This window comes from Gambusia affinis, linkage group LG23 (assembly GCF_019740435.1).
Source record: "Gambusia affinis linkage group LG23, SWU_Gaff_1.0, whole genome shotgun sequence".
NCBI lineage: Eukaryota > Metazoa > Chordata > Actinopteri > Cyprinodontiformes > Poeciliidae > Gambusia > Gambusia affinis.
Window position 1 is genome coordinate 13,977,057 of NC_057890.1, and position 14,593 is coordinate 13,991,649.

Below are 14,593 nucleotides of genomic sequence, written 5' to 3' on the forward strand. Positions count from 1 at the left end.
GGATCAGGTATAAAAAATATCTTAGACTTTATTTCTCGCCCAGCCCTTCTGCCACAAACACACATCTACTGTAGCTCGCTACGAAAAGCAGGAAATAGACCCACATTTACATTTATATACTAAATACAGGGAAAAGACAGAGAGTGTTAAATCCTCAAAATGTCTCCTGATCTGTAAAACATCTCTAATGGTTTCATTTATTCAAGCACAGTGAACTCACTAAACAGATTGTGTGACTCGGTGAGTGTGAGCTGCAGCCCGGTCTCTCTGTAGCACCACGCCTGGCCCAGTTCATCCGTCTCTGTCTGTGTGTGTGTGTGTGTGTGTGTGTGTGTGTGTGTGTGTGTGAGGAGCTGACTCACTCGTTGAGCAGCGGCACCGACGTGCGTCTCTTGCTCTTCTGGACCATGTTGGCCTGATTTCGCAGGGAGATGCGCAGAGTGGAAGGAGCCAGTCGGCACGGCTCGCCGTCCACCTACACACCCACACACACATACACACACACACACACACACAAACAACATTATTATTCTGCAAGACTTCTCTGTAAAATAAAAACATTCATTTCAAGTAGAGATACTCAATATATGACATCACTATTTTCATCATTGCAAAAATATTATATTTTTTAAAAATATAATATTTTGGAGGGTCTAACTGGTTTTGATGCTTTCAGTGGATTTATGGTTTTAGCAGCTGAAATGTTAAAGCTAAAAGAAGCTTTAACAATTGTGATGGCAAATTTAATTATAGACAAAATGAACTGCATTGACAACACAAGTTTTAGAAACTGTATTGACGTTCTGCAGTCCTAGTTTAAAGTTTTAATCAAATTTATTGAACGGATGGATAGAAAACACAAAGTGGAAATTTAGGAAAATTAAAATTCATCACCTTGCAGAGCAGGAGAGAAAGAGAAAGAGAGAGAGAAAGTGAGAGAGAAATTGAGAGAAAAACAGAGACAAATGGAGAGAGAGAAAGAAAAGACAGAAAAGGAGTGAAGGTCAAAGACAAACAGGGAGAAAGAAAGAGAGAGAGAGACGGAGAAACAGAGAAGGAGAGAAGTAACAGAAAAATAATCAAATCCTTATCCAATTTTTTGTCATATGTTTCACACAACATTAGTGGCCTAAAAAACAAAAAAGGTATAAAAATGTGTGAAAATGTTTTAAAAATCCAAAAGAAAGTAATTGTGACAAACCTAAACAGGCATATATTAATGCAGACCATCTGAAAAGATTACAGGTTTAAATTTATTATGTAGTCAGTTATTAATATAAGCTTGTACATGTTCACTAAATGCTTTTATTTTCAGCTTTTAGGGTTGAAAAACAATAATAATACTTCAGAAGTTTACAGTTAATAAAACCTGGGTAGTAATTAAACATTAAATGACTCAGAAATAAGAGACTTTAAACAAACTGTATTTTCTTTACAACGGTGACACCTGCTGGTCATCACATGTAACTACATCCATGTTGGTTACCTGAACAGGTACAGTCTTGTAAGTAGTGAGAACGACTTCTCTGCACTGGTGAAGCCTCTCACCGTGACCGCCGACCTGTAGCGCCGCCTGGTGGACGACACAAACATGTACGGTTTAGTAGAACATAAAAGTTTTCCTGTCAGTTGATGTTTTTTAGTGTTTTTCTCACCAGAGAGGCCATGGTAAAGCCGATGACCTCGATGCAGCCGTCGTCGTGGCGCTGCGGTTCAAAGTCTCGGTGGTCTCCGGTGTTTCCCCACGGCACGGTGCCAGCACAGTACCTGCATGTCACACATCAAACACCAGCAGCTATGGCAGCCGTCTTCATGCACCCAGAGAGGAAGCTGCTCTTCCGCTGAGGACAGAAATCATCTCCAAAGACATGAGAGTCAGCAACAGACGGGTCGAAGCTCTGAACCCAATTAACAGAGAACACGTCAAGGATCCTGCTCCGGTTCAAGAGTCTCATCGTTTCTAAGAGGCCTCAGCAATCAAGTGGAAAAAACTCATTTAGAAAGATCAGATGTGTCCTATTACATCAAGAAATAAAAATAGAAAAATTTAGTAAAATTTATGTTACAAAATAAAACTGAAAGAGATGCATTTCTAAATTCATTATATATAATTTTATTGTGTGATTTAATAATAAAATTTGGCAGTTTGTTTTACACATTTCTTCCAACATAAAATATTAATTTAGTGTACCGGTATTTACATAAAAAGTTGCTATTTTTCTAAATATTTTTTGATTTATATTTTTTATATTAGGTTAGATTCCCTTTTATGTTGAAGAGCTTAGCAAAATTCCAATATAGAAAATATAAATGATCAACAAATATTTGACTTGAAGAAGTAAAACCGTCGATCGGTTTGGAGGAGTTTGTGACGGACCCACCTGGGAATGTTTAAAAACACGATGCACTGAAACTTGAGCTCCTGGATTTTGGGCGTTAGATCCGTTCCATCGCACTGCAGAAAGCAGAGAACCAGAGTCACTCCTGTCCAACCAGAACCAGAACCAGAGACCCGCCTTTTATTTTGACAGGCCGCTCAAACAGTAAGCTCACTTCCTGGTTTCTACTGTCAGATCACACAGTGGGGGCTCCTAAGCACCAGTAATTGGTGCTGTAAAATATTTTTTATTCAACTCATAATAAGAGATAATTGAACTATTATGACTGTTAAAGCAGCAGAGATTTAATGTTTCAGTTGTGAGGGGACGCGGACGGTTTAATGCTGATGTTAAACACAGCTGAAGTCAGAAGATTACATGAACGCCTCATGGGCATAAATGTGACACTAATTAATTGATTTTAATGATTTATTTGAAGTGCTATTTTACTCCAAGCTGGAGTTAATGTGGAGCATCTGTAAAAAAACAGTAATGGCTCCCACTGGGAACAATAAAGACGGCATTAACATCGACTACTGCAGTTGGGTTTAGTGTCAGGAGTAAACACTCTGTAAAAACATAAAATCTTACCAGGTGTTTCTAGTAAAATATCTAACTAAAATATATATCTTGTGGATGGAATAAAATATTTGATCTGGACTGAAATTTTAATGAATTTGGTCGTTTGCCTGATGGGATTCATCACATGGAAACCACCCGGTTTAATTCAGTAAAGCAGCTTAATGAATGTGTCAAAGATAACGTGCTGTCCTCATTGGTGTCACTGGACAAAACAACCATTTTACAGGTAGGCCAGGTCTATGGGTGTCATAAAACGTTCGTTACATTTTTTTAAACAAAATAATTCTTAGATAATCAGATTTCGGGCTGTTTTAGGACCTCTTGTCACTTTACATTGAAATAAGCAGCTACTGGACACGCCCCCGATTCAATATTTACACTCGCAAGTGTAAATACAACCTTACAGCTTTGAAAAGCAGAAGTACAGCCTTCTGCGCAACCAACAAGAATGCAGCAAGTGCTTTCTCCATGGTAAGTCAACAACAAAACACTTGGTCTTTTTCTGTACAGCACAGTAAAACTAGCTGACCAAACGTGCCGGAGCTCCACTGGTGTTGCTAGGTAACAGGCGTCACTCCGTTGGGGTTGCTAACTTTTTTTCACCAAAAAAGTGAAGCTATTGACAAAGAAATGTCTGTGTGTGCATTTTAAGAGCTTGGACTGTTTTTAGGAGCACTAGAAACCCAAATGGAAGTACAAAAAATTTAAGTTTTGAATAATAGATCCCATTTAAACCAGCTTTCTAGGCCGTGGAGATCTATTTATTTGTTTTAACATGGAGTGAATGTGAGCGAGGAACCCCAGTGGGACTCCTCCTCAGGGTCAACCCCCAAAGAGAAGTTGAAGGACGGCACGTTTAATCACCCGACTCAGACATGTCGACACGGAAGACGATACGAGTCGAGAGAGGAAGAGCGTGTTAACACTCACCACCACTCTGACGTGCTTCGACAAGTCCCTGGAGCTTCTCTGGAGGAAATCTGAGAATGCAGCCTGAACAGACAGACACAGACAGACACACACACACACAGAGGCAGAAAAACAGACAGAAGAAGCCAATCAAACAGAATTACAGTTCATTACATTTCCCTCATTAAAAAGAGATAACTCCTCTGTACGTTTCCGCTTCAACTGCCGCCCATCCTTTCTGACCTTCAGCTCCTGTTTTGTAGAAAAAAGTCGGCTGGATGGTTTTGTTACATCTGTTTATCACTTTCAAGTTGATTTCAGTTACTTTTATCACTGGAAACAAGGCGGTATTCTATCAGGTTTGTTTAGTTTTTCCTCAGAATGAAGGTCAGATGAATTATTAAGAGCGTGACATTTGCTTCGCCAGCGTTCTGGATGAATATTGCACAAGTCAGGCTGCTCATTATTGATAAATAACTTGGAAAACACTTTCCCATAAAGGCCAGTGTTTAGTTGTTTTTGAGAGAAATTTCACTTGATTTACTGTTCCTCATTCCTGCAGGGTGTGTGAGGGTCATTAAGGCAGAATTACAGCAAACTGGAGACAAAAGTAAACTATCCAGTCAAAGTTTTTAAACTTACACCGGCGTAGAACATCTTGTTGCGGAAGCGACTGTTGAATTTCTCCGGGTTGGCCTCTGGACGAGAACAAAACGCCGAAAAACGGAGGAAAATTCAATCAATGTGTGCAGAAAACATGGAAAGTTCAGGTCTTTGTTATAACTATACAACAGAACCTTGATAAATTATTCACATCCCTTGAATATTAACATTTTGTAATGTTTTGGAAACAAACTACAGTGTATTTATTGGGATTTAAACATGAAGAAGTGCATTATCTTGAAGTGTAAGTGTGGTTTTAAATGTTGCAGCACATAAGTTTGAGATAAGTACAATAGAAATTGAAGTCTGAAGGGGTGCGAAAACTTTTGGAAAGGGAATTTGTGAAACAGACCTCTGGACTCGTGGAACTCCAGCGTGACGTGAGCATCAAAGCCGAGGCTGAAGTAGTTGTTGAAAACATTCAGAGGAAGCTTAAGAGGAACAAAAAACATATTTAAATATTCAAACATTTATAATTGGACATTAATAGCAAAGTAGGTAATTTGCCAGGGAGACACTGGTGCAACACATAATCAGTACTTACACATAAAATATTTAAAAATAAAAACAAAACAGTTTTACAGATTCCTTGTTCTGAAAAACATGCTTAGGAATAAATCCAGCACATTTTCTGGCTTGACCCTTGACCCCTGACCTTCTGAGTGCCTTCTTCTGGCTGGACTGCAGTTTTCTCCACCAGCAGGTTCCACCTGTCGAGCTGCACCACCGAACCGTCCTCAACGTGACACAAAACCTTTGACACCGGCTCGTCTGTGTAACCCTGCAGCAAAACAGAAACAACAGGAAGAAATCAGGATGTTTGAACTCGGTTTCTTCTCATGTGAATTTAAATTTAAATATGAAGTATGAATAAAGGTTAGTTGCATCCCCAAGCAGAAAGAGCAAGAAATGATCCAGCGTTCATTAAAGGAGTGCTGCGTTATTGCATTTTAGGAAATAAAATATTTATTTTCCAATTTAAAAAAGAAACGAACTGATCGTTTGCATCTTTTCTAATATAAGATGAGCTTAAGTGCAAAATGTGTCAATTTTTTCTGATTTCCTCAAAGATGCTCTGATTCCAGAGAGCTAAAAAGGACAACCTCACTTTAACAAAGACCTGCAGGAGCGATAAAGACGAGAGTATTAAACCAGACGTCTAAAAGAGGAAAGAAGAGAGGAAAAAATATGAAGAAAATGAAGCAAGGAGGGATTAGGAAATGGGAAAAGATAAAAAGAGACAAGGAGAAAGAACAGCAGTCAGGCGTATGCAGAGGATGAAAAGGGCAGAGCTCTTGCACATATGGTAGCTAGAAATTGTCTCGGTCTAATCTTCTCTCGAAGCGTCAATCTCTCCGTGGATCAGAAGTATCTCAAAGTCATCTGGACGTCCTCGCCGCGTCATTTCAGATCAAACAGCTTCGCTCTTATTGAGCTGAATCTTTAGAAACTAAACTCTGCTCACAGGCCATCATTAAAACTCATCTGTACTGCTGAATAATGCTTCCTAGTTACTGACTAATATATCTGCTTATGCAGCAATATGTTCTGCTGTAGATTCATTAAAAAATAAAAATAAAGAATGGATAAAGGCAGAGGACCTTTTTAAGACAGATCAGTCAAACTGCAGAGAATGTCTCATCTGTACTGACATTTTGCATCAACCAAGAGGCTCAGAGTAACTTTGGAGGAGTTGCAGAGAGCCACAGCTCAGGCGTTGAGAAGAGTTTTATTGGCCCTACAAATCCAGATTTAGTGAAATATTGACAAAAACTAAGTCAATTGTTTGACAAATGTTCTGGTCAGATTAGACCAAATTATGAAGCGTTGAGTGTGGAGGAAAGCTGTAACTTTCCTCCACACACATAGTGGTGGCAGCATCATGCTAAGGGAAGGATGTGTCTACTTTTCAAATTGTACAATTAAAGAATTTTTCAAGGACTTTCTAGGCATGTTTTCCAACTTTTCCAGCATCACAATTTCGAGATAAAAACATAACAAATTAACTAAAAAAATCACTTTAAATTTGCTATTGTATAATATAATTTATCATTGTTATTAATAATGTTTGTGATAATATTTTATATTCTACAGCAAAGACAACGTAAACTAAAAATATTGAAAAATTTCAATGTTTCTGAAATGTTTCTCTCACACAGACTCTATAAACCTGAACAAAACAATAATTTAACAAAAAAGATCCTCAACTTCAGTCACATTTAATGCATAAAATATAAGCCAACCTGTATTTTAACTACACAGATCAGTAAGTCACTGAGCAGTTAGAAATAATAAACATTCAAAAATAAAATAAAAATTGTTCTCGCCAAGTTTTCTGGCATTTCGCAGACAGAAATAATTTAGGTAGTTCGAATTAAACTAAAATAAGAACATTTTTTGCCTTTGGGAATGTCCTGAGATTCAGAAATTTTGGAAGGAGGTTTTGGATAAACTTTCACTTATCATTGGTATTGATCTCAATCTCTGTCCTGGGTTGTGTGTCTTAGGAATTTTTCCCACTCAAACTCAAATAAGAAAGGTCGATCAAAAGTCCATAATTTATTGTTTGGTGCAGGCTAAATATAGTATAGCCAGGTCCTGGAAATCTGTAACCAGACCCCAACTAAAAACCTGGATGTCTACATTATCAAGCTCTCTTGCCTTGGAGAAACTCACCTTTATGATTAAAGGTAAATACTATGTGTTCCAAAAGATATGGGAAAAGTTTTTGCTATTCTTGGAGAATTTAAATACTCATAATGAGGATTGACTGAATGTTTTCTAGCTAATTTTGATTATGTTTTTATTCTCATAGTGACTGTAAGTCTGTTATCTTCATGTTAATTCCAAATGTACTCACTTGCTCAAAAATGTATGAAACTTAAACACTGACGTCGGGATGCATAGATTCAGGGAGGACAGTGCCTTCACCTCATACCTAGCCTGTGGACTGTGATTAAATCTCTTGGACTAAGTCTCAACATACTCCCCTGAGATATCAATCTTAAAATATTTTGCCTCACTGTAATCAACTAATGCTGGTCACCTTGAATGTTTAAATTGTTAATGTGTTTTCTTTTCTTTTAATTTTGTTAGGTGTTTTGTGCACTTGTGAGTTATTTGTCTGTATGTCTCTTTGAATTGTAAAAGACAATAAACAGATTTTTGAAGAAAATAAGAACATTTTGGTCTGATTTAACTTCACACTGAGAAAAAAAAAGTGTCTGTGTCTTTATGTATAAAAGTATCTAACTTAAACTGTAAATATTTTCCAAATTTAAATTGAACTTTATTCTAAAATTGTGCAGTAAGAATATCAACCACTTTCCAAATCTAATGGAAACTCAAGTATTTTCAAGGATTTGAACCACCTGTACAAATGCCTAGTCAAAATGGCCTAGTCAAAGTTCAGAAATCTAATTAGCGACCTGTGGGAAGACAGTTTCTGAATCTCATTTGACAGATCTTTAATTTCACCACTGAAGAATACTTTTTGTTTGGTTTATTTAACATTCCTGAATCATTTTTGAGTTTTGGGGAATTTCATTCAGAACAAGCGGAATATTTTGAAAGGAAACAGGTAAAATATCAACTGTAACTAAATCTTCTGTGCTCGATGTGCCAGCGGCTTCGAGGAGGTCAAACAGAGGTCAAGGCTTGAAATGCTCCGGAAGAGCGCTCAGACATCCTGGAATGTGGGTTTCCCTGAAACTCCCAGAGGCGTTGGAGACGCAAACATTTACGTTTATTTTCAGAACGCGAGACAAAAACAGATGAACTTCACCTGCCGTGTGAAAAAAGTAATGTACTGAAATAACTGGAGGATAAAATAAAACCCCGTCTGCCGTCCACTCTGCAACATGAGTCAAGGCTGGAAACTCACCCCGCCCCAGTTGAGCGTCCTGGCGAGGTCATTTCCTGTTCCCAGAGGAAGTACAGCGACCGGAGGCTGGGGATTCATCTGCAGCTCATCGAGAGCGGAGAGGATCCACCCCACCTACAGACAGAGGTGGGTAGTAAATACCTACACTAAGTTACAGTTACCTGAGCAACTTTTTCTTAAAAAAATACATAAAATTACTTTTACTGTATTTCTAGTGCAAATAATACACTAAAAGTGTAATATTTTTTACAGTGGATACTCTACTCACAGTGAGTGATGTCACTAAATTAAGGCAAAACTAACAATGAATGAGAAACAAACGCATCCTTCCGCTAAAAGTTTGTTTTTCTAATGTTATTTTAAACCAGGTGAGCCATTTGGAATAACTTTACATAACTTTCTAACATGCAGTATTTATTAACGACTGTACTAGTTTATTACTTTATTTTACTTAATGTGTATAACTTTGGTGATGCCACTCATCAAAATGTAATGTTTGTTCAGTTGTTGGTTGTAAGGTGTTTAATTTATAACTTTGTAATTTTGTGTTTTTGCTGTAAAGTATATATTGCAATCTATTATTCAGACAATTAATCGATTAATTGTATAAAAGATGTAGATAAATTCTACAAATTTCTTATTAAAACACTTAATTTTTATACAAGATTAGAAATGCATTAAAAGATGAAAATAAACCAACAATTAATTTCTTTTTTCTTAAAAATAAACATTTTACTGCCTGAAATCTAAAAACACAGCATTCATTTAGTGAATTTGAACCATGTGAAGATAAAATTATGCAACTTGAGGTGTTTTGGCTAAAACATATTTTCATCTATTTTTGTACATTTTGGTATAATTACAGCTCCAAATATGCTTTTTTTCCCCACCAATTGGTCTGTCTGCTCCAGTTAACAATTAATCAGTTACTAGAATTAGTTGACGACTACTTAAATAATTGATTCATCAAAATTAGTCGTTTCATAATTTTTGATGATTTCTAAATGTGCTGCTTAAATCTGGTAAATTGTAATGATGTTATGTATATATATAGATATTATTTCAGTCTTTAAAGTACCAGATTTCGGACTTAGTTTTAAATTTTTGTCTGTCTGATTACACATTTTCCAATATTTAATCAGATGTTCCGATCAGTGACTCATGACTCAGTTTTAACGTTTTTACTTTTAATTGAGTAAAAATATGTAAAAAAATATTATTTCTGGATACTTTACACTGCCTGCAGAGAGGTAAAGAAAGCTCCAGGATCTTGGTAAATAATAAGAACTGGTTGAAAAATGAGCATAGAGTCTTACTGTGCCGTCTCCACCGCAGGCCAGGATCCGCAGGTTTGGCACTTTGCGGTACAATTCCAACCTGAGAATTGAAACAGCAGCTGCAGAAATAAATGGTTCCTTTCTCTGTCGAGATTGAACTCCTCTCCAGTCTCAAAAATCTAAAATCCTGCCCAGCTGGTGTTTAAAATATATCACAGATTTCCAGGCATTTAATAAAAAAAACTCTTAATTCAAGCCCCTGTTACAGTGTAGGAGATTCAGATCTTTTTTTCTAGAGATTAGAAAAGATTACTCACGCTTCTCTTAGTCCACCTTGTGACAAGTCAAACACTTGTCTGGGGTTTAAGATCCACATGAACATGTGCAACAACTTGGCACCCTGCAGGTGCAGACGTATAAAACAATGAAGGCTAACAGTTTCAGGTGCTGCTAGCGAGCGAAAGGTGTAAAAAGATTCACCCACCTGGTTGCCTCCACTCTTGGGATTGACAAAAACCAAGACGGGTTTCATGAGAGGAGAAGGAAGCGGTTTCAATATGAACGGACGCCATTTAGAGTCCTGCAGACAGAGAGAAAAGTTTAAAAATAAAAGAAGTCCAGGTAGAGAAAAAGAGTGAAATCCCTGTTAATTCACCACATCTGGATTAAGAAAAAAACTTAAAATGTTTCTATGGTTTCTTTGTTTTTTCATCTTAATCAATAACTACATTTGTAAAACTACAACTTTTAAAAGTTTGAAAGTTTTGTGAAACCTCCATTGGCTGATTCAGGTGATGAATTGATTGTGAACACAGCTGAGTTGCACTTATATTATTATTAGTTGTTTGTATTTCAATTACGTTCACCAAAACATCGATATAAATACATCTGATATAAAAATAATACTACAATTACTGTAGTTGTCAATTAATGTATCAATTAATTGTATCTTAAAAATATTAAGTAATATTAGAAATACATTTAAGGTGTAAATGAACAATTATATTTCTTTTTAAATTAACAAAATAAACATTTTATTGTCAAAAATTCAATAACACAACATTCCTTTAGTGAATGTTTAATCACTTGCAGCAAAAAATTCATCTGCAGATAAAAAAATGTCTAACATGAATATGTGTTAAAGTAAGACAATTTTTTCTATTAGCTAATTAATAACTGGGTAGCAAAATGTGCATAAAATATATTTTATTTACATAATTTGAACCGAGTGAAGCTAAAGCTGTGACTTGAAGAGTTCGGGTTAAAATGTATCTACAGACAAATAGTTTGTTTTTATCTTAAATGAGAAATGTAAGTAAGTCTTTGTACAGTTTTAGATTAATTACTGTGTTAATGAGTGTGTTGTTCTTCCAGTAAAAAACTTTTTTTAAATTCTGTATACTCAAGGTAACGATTAATCAATAATGAAATTAGTTGATTGTTTTAATAATCGATTAATCACGATTAATCCGATTAATCATTTCAGGCCTAAACTATGCAATTAAAGACAAGAAAAAGTTAACTTTAAATAACAATTTAAAAATGTAAAAAGAACATATTTGAGCTTGATGAAATTATATTTTAACATTAAATCTAAAATTAAAAAGAGAAAAAATGTATGAGAATAAAGAAACTGATTTAAAAAGATATTAAATATTTTTCTAAACTGAAATAAGATTTCAAAAACCTGTTTCTGTGTCAACACAAACATTAAAACCATAAACACATTTTCTTCGCTTGTTTGCTAAAAGCCACTGGATCAATAGGAGCGTTTTCTCACTCACATCCAGTCCTTTCTTGCTCGCCCTTCGTTTGAAAGACGTCCGTTTTTTCCTCCTGGCCGAGTTCTTCAGCGAGCTCTGGGACACGGAGAGTTCAGATGTTAGTTCGCTGTCACCGCGTCCACGCTGACGCTGATTAGAAGAGCAATGAAGCATGCGACGTGTCTGCGGGAGACATTTTTCTGCGCTGGTTTGTGTGTGAGGGAGACTCACACTGAGGTCTAAACTCAGGCTTCCCTCGGAGGTCAGACGTACGTCGGATCACATCGCATCACACCCACCAGCCTCCGACAGGCCGCTTTTCAAATTTAGCCCCAACGAGGTCGCTTTGCATCATCGTCACCGGATGACAGCGGGTGAACTTGATCAACTGGAGGGAGGGACTGTTTCTCACCTGTGGCTTCCTGACTTTGATGATCCAGGAGGGAGGGACGATGACTCCGGCGTGGGCCCCCAGCGAACACGGCTCCTCGATCTGGTGCAGCATGAAGCACGTCACCTTGTTGTGGAACTGGAAGACCAACGGACGTTAACTTTTATTCATCTCTAACAAAGAAAACCCTCATTTCATCTGAGTATTAGATGAATAGATCAGCGTAATTAAATCTTAACACTTGCATGCATCACCTGCCTCAAGTCTGGAACAAATAGACACTAGCAAAGAACGGCGTTATTAAATTATTAGGGGTTGCTAGGCAACAGCACTGTCCCCATTCATAGTGACTTAACAGTCAGGAGGTTTTTGAAATGACTTGTCCAGACACCAAAAAACATCAACTTAATGCCAAAAGGTGACCTGTTAAGCTTCCTTGAACAGGTCAAATTCTTTGCACAAAATTATTCTTAGATTTGCCTAATGTGATCTGCATTAGGGCAGATCACATTAGTTTTTTCACTCAACGTTTACACTTGCATGTGAAAACAGCTGCAAACAGTCACCCAACTGTACACACATACACCTTTGAAAAGCAGAAGTGGAGCCTCCTGCACAACAAACGAGAATGTAGCAAGTTGTTTCTCAGAAGGCAAGTCAACAACAAAGCACTTGTCTTTTCCAGCAGCCATTGTACAGCTGGCCAATCGTTCTGGAGCTCAGCCTGGGTTGCTAGGTAACGGGCTGGGCTTTGCTGGGGTTGCTAGGTAATGGTGCAGTACCAGTTGAATGTCATTGAATATTCAGGAGGATTTTAAAATGGCTCACTTTTCAGACATCAAAAAATATAAACTTATTACTGAAAAACTTTTGGGTGTTTTTTTAGAAGCAGCAGGGGCTCAAATGGAAGAATAAAAACATGCAAAATTTTAATGTTGCATGATAGGCTCCATTTAAAGTAGGAATATTCTTTAGGAATTGTACATTTCACAACAGTGAGGCCTATTGTTTCTCATCTACTTCATTTTTATTTAGTTTTCTTGAAGATGAATGATGAGTTTCCTTACCGCCTGTTTACACCAAGAACAACTGATGGCGATTATTTCTTTACTGTGGAAGAACTTCTGCTGAAAACTCTGAAAAAACAAACATTGACAGTGAGTTTTTGGTTCTTTATAAGGACTCAAAGAACATTTCTGTGTGTGAGTAAGCCCACCTTCCCACACTGTTTACATTTCCCCTCCTGTCGTCGCCTGTGGACCCAGTGGTGTCTCAGTACGTTCTGTTGGCAGATAACGGCGCTCAGAGCTGCGATTCCTCATTTTTACAGCCACACACACATGTTGACATGAAGAAACACTCACGTCTCTGAGGCATCGGGACCCCCCCTCCCTGAAGGTCGGCTTGCATCTGAAGTTAATCTTAACAGAGACACAAACCGCGGTCGTGAGTCTGAAAGCATTCATCTGCGGCTCGACAGAATTTGACGGGAACAAGGTTGGATAGAATTTAATTCAAAGGAAACAAACGTCGGCCTTGAAGGATGAGCAGCTGAAGCGTGTTGGTGTTTGTGTGCCTCACCTTTTCTAGCTGCTCTACGCAGCTGGTGTGGACTACAATCTTGCAGGCGGCGCATTTCCTCCTGGGGGCCGACTTCTTAAAGGAAACACAGGGAGCATAGAGCAGAGTGAGACACAAAGCCACTGAAAATACAAGCAGTGAGGAAAAAACGAGTCATTTATCACCTGGTGCGTCTGGCAAAACAAAAACACTTCAGATGTCAGAGACGAAGTTGTCTTCATTGACTGGAACTTCACGGCTACAATAAAAGCATTTTTACTCTAGTTTCTAATGCAAATATCTCACTGCACCTGAAATAAGACACTTTTAAGAAACTTTTCAGCAAAAAATAAATGATTAATTATCATTAATTCCTTAATATTAATAAAAACATATTATTTATTGGTGAAAAAACCCACCAGAGGAATCAGACATTTTAAGTCATAATAAGAGAAAAATATCTTGTTTCACTTATTACTAGTACATTTTCATCAGGAATTATTGACTTAAAATAATGCTGGAAATTTACCTTTATATTAATTTTGTCTTATTTCAGGAACATAGACTAAAAATAGTTGGTACAATTTTGTGTTCGAAGTACTAAACTTTTAATAATCAGCCTTGTTTCTCTCTTTTTAATTTCATAATAAACATATATTTAATTGATTTACTAAAGTTGGACAAATACATTATCAAAAAAATAGTGACTCAAACTCTGTCCTAGTCTTGTCAATTAAACACCTAAAAAATGTGTGAACTGTGTGCATTTCTTTCAATAAGCATAATATTCCCATGTTATTCCCTTAAAAATGGCAACTTGTTTCACTAAAACACAGTTTTGAGGTTTATTGTTACACAGGAACAAAACAAAACAAAACATGTCTGAGTTTTAATTTAGAAAACTTTGTGGTCAATGTTGCAAAAGGTTTGGACACCACTGCTTTAGCTGCTTTCCTAATTAACTACAAAGAGACCTGAGAACATTTTATAGTTCCTACCACAGCCTGTTAAAGGTGTTGCACATTTGAAAAAAGGACAGTTTCATTCATTTTCACATTTAGTTTTCATCTAATTTAACTTATTTAACCCACAAAGACAAATCTACCTGGAAGTCAGAGAAATCTCTCAGCGTTTTCTTCTAATCATACTGTAACTACCGTGAATGCTCGTGTCGTAATTTTATTGTG

At 37.0% G+C, this 14,593-nt stretch overlaps 1 protein-coding gene across 3 annotated transcripts in view; it reads right to left on the minus strand.

The window, feature by feature from the left end:
* dgki (diacylglycerol kinase, iota) overlaps window positions 1-14,593 on the minus strand; it is a 79,711-nt gene that overhangs the window by 19,098 nt on the left and 46,020 nt on the right. For all 3 annotated transcript variants that reach the window (XM_044107795.1, XM_044107796.1, XM_044107797.1), the window contains exons 5-22: window positions 13,428-13,502; window positions 13,211-13,267; window positions 13,063-13,128; window positions 12,914-12,982; window positions 11,868-11,984; window positions 11,477-11,551; window positions 10,177-10,272; window positions 10,010-10,092; window positions 9,732-9,792; window positions 8,416-8,529; window positions 5,188-5,313; window positions 4,885-4,963; window positions 4,512-4,567; window positions 3,891-3,953; window positions 2,382-2,455; window positions 1,656-1,767; window positions 1,487-1,573; window positions 363-475 (exon numbers count right to left, since the gene is read on the minus strand). In XM_044107795.1, the coding sequence (XP_043963730.1) occupies window positions 363-475; window positions 1,487-1,573; window positions 1,656-1,767; window positions 2,382-2,455; window positions 3,891-3,953; window positions 4,512-4,567; window positions 4,885-4,963; window positions 5,188-5,313; window positions 8,416-8,529; window positions 9,732-9,792; window positions 10,010-10,092; window positions 10,177-10,272; window positions 11,477-11,551; window positions 11,868-11,984; window positions 12,914-12,982; window positions 13,063-13,128; window positions 13,211-13,267; window positions 13,428-13,502 (1,523 nt within the window). The remainder of the gene's footprint in view (window positions 1-362; window positions 476-1,486; window positions 1,574-1,655; window positions 1,768-2,381; window positions 2,456-3,890; window positions 3,954-4,511; window positions 4,568-4,884; window positions 4,964-5,187; window positions 5,314-8,415; window positions 8,530-9,731; window positions 9,793-10,009; window positions 10,093-10,176; window positions 10,273-11,476; window positions 11,552-11,867; window positions 11,985-12,913; window positions 12,983-13,062; window positions 13,129-13,210; window positions 13,268-13,427; window positions 13,503-14,593) is intronic.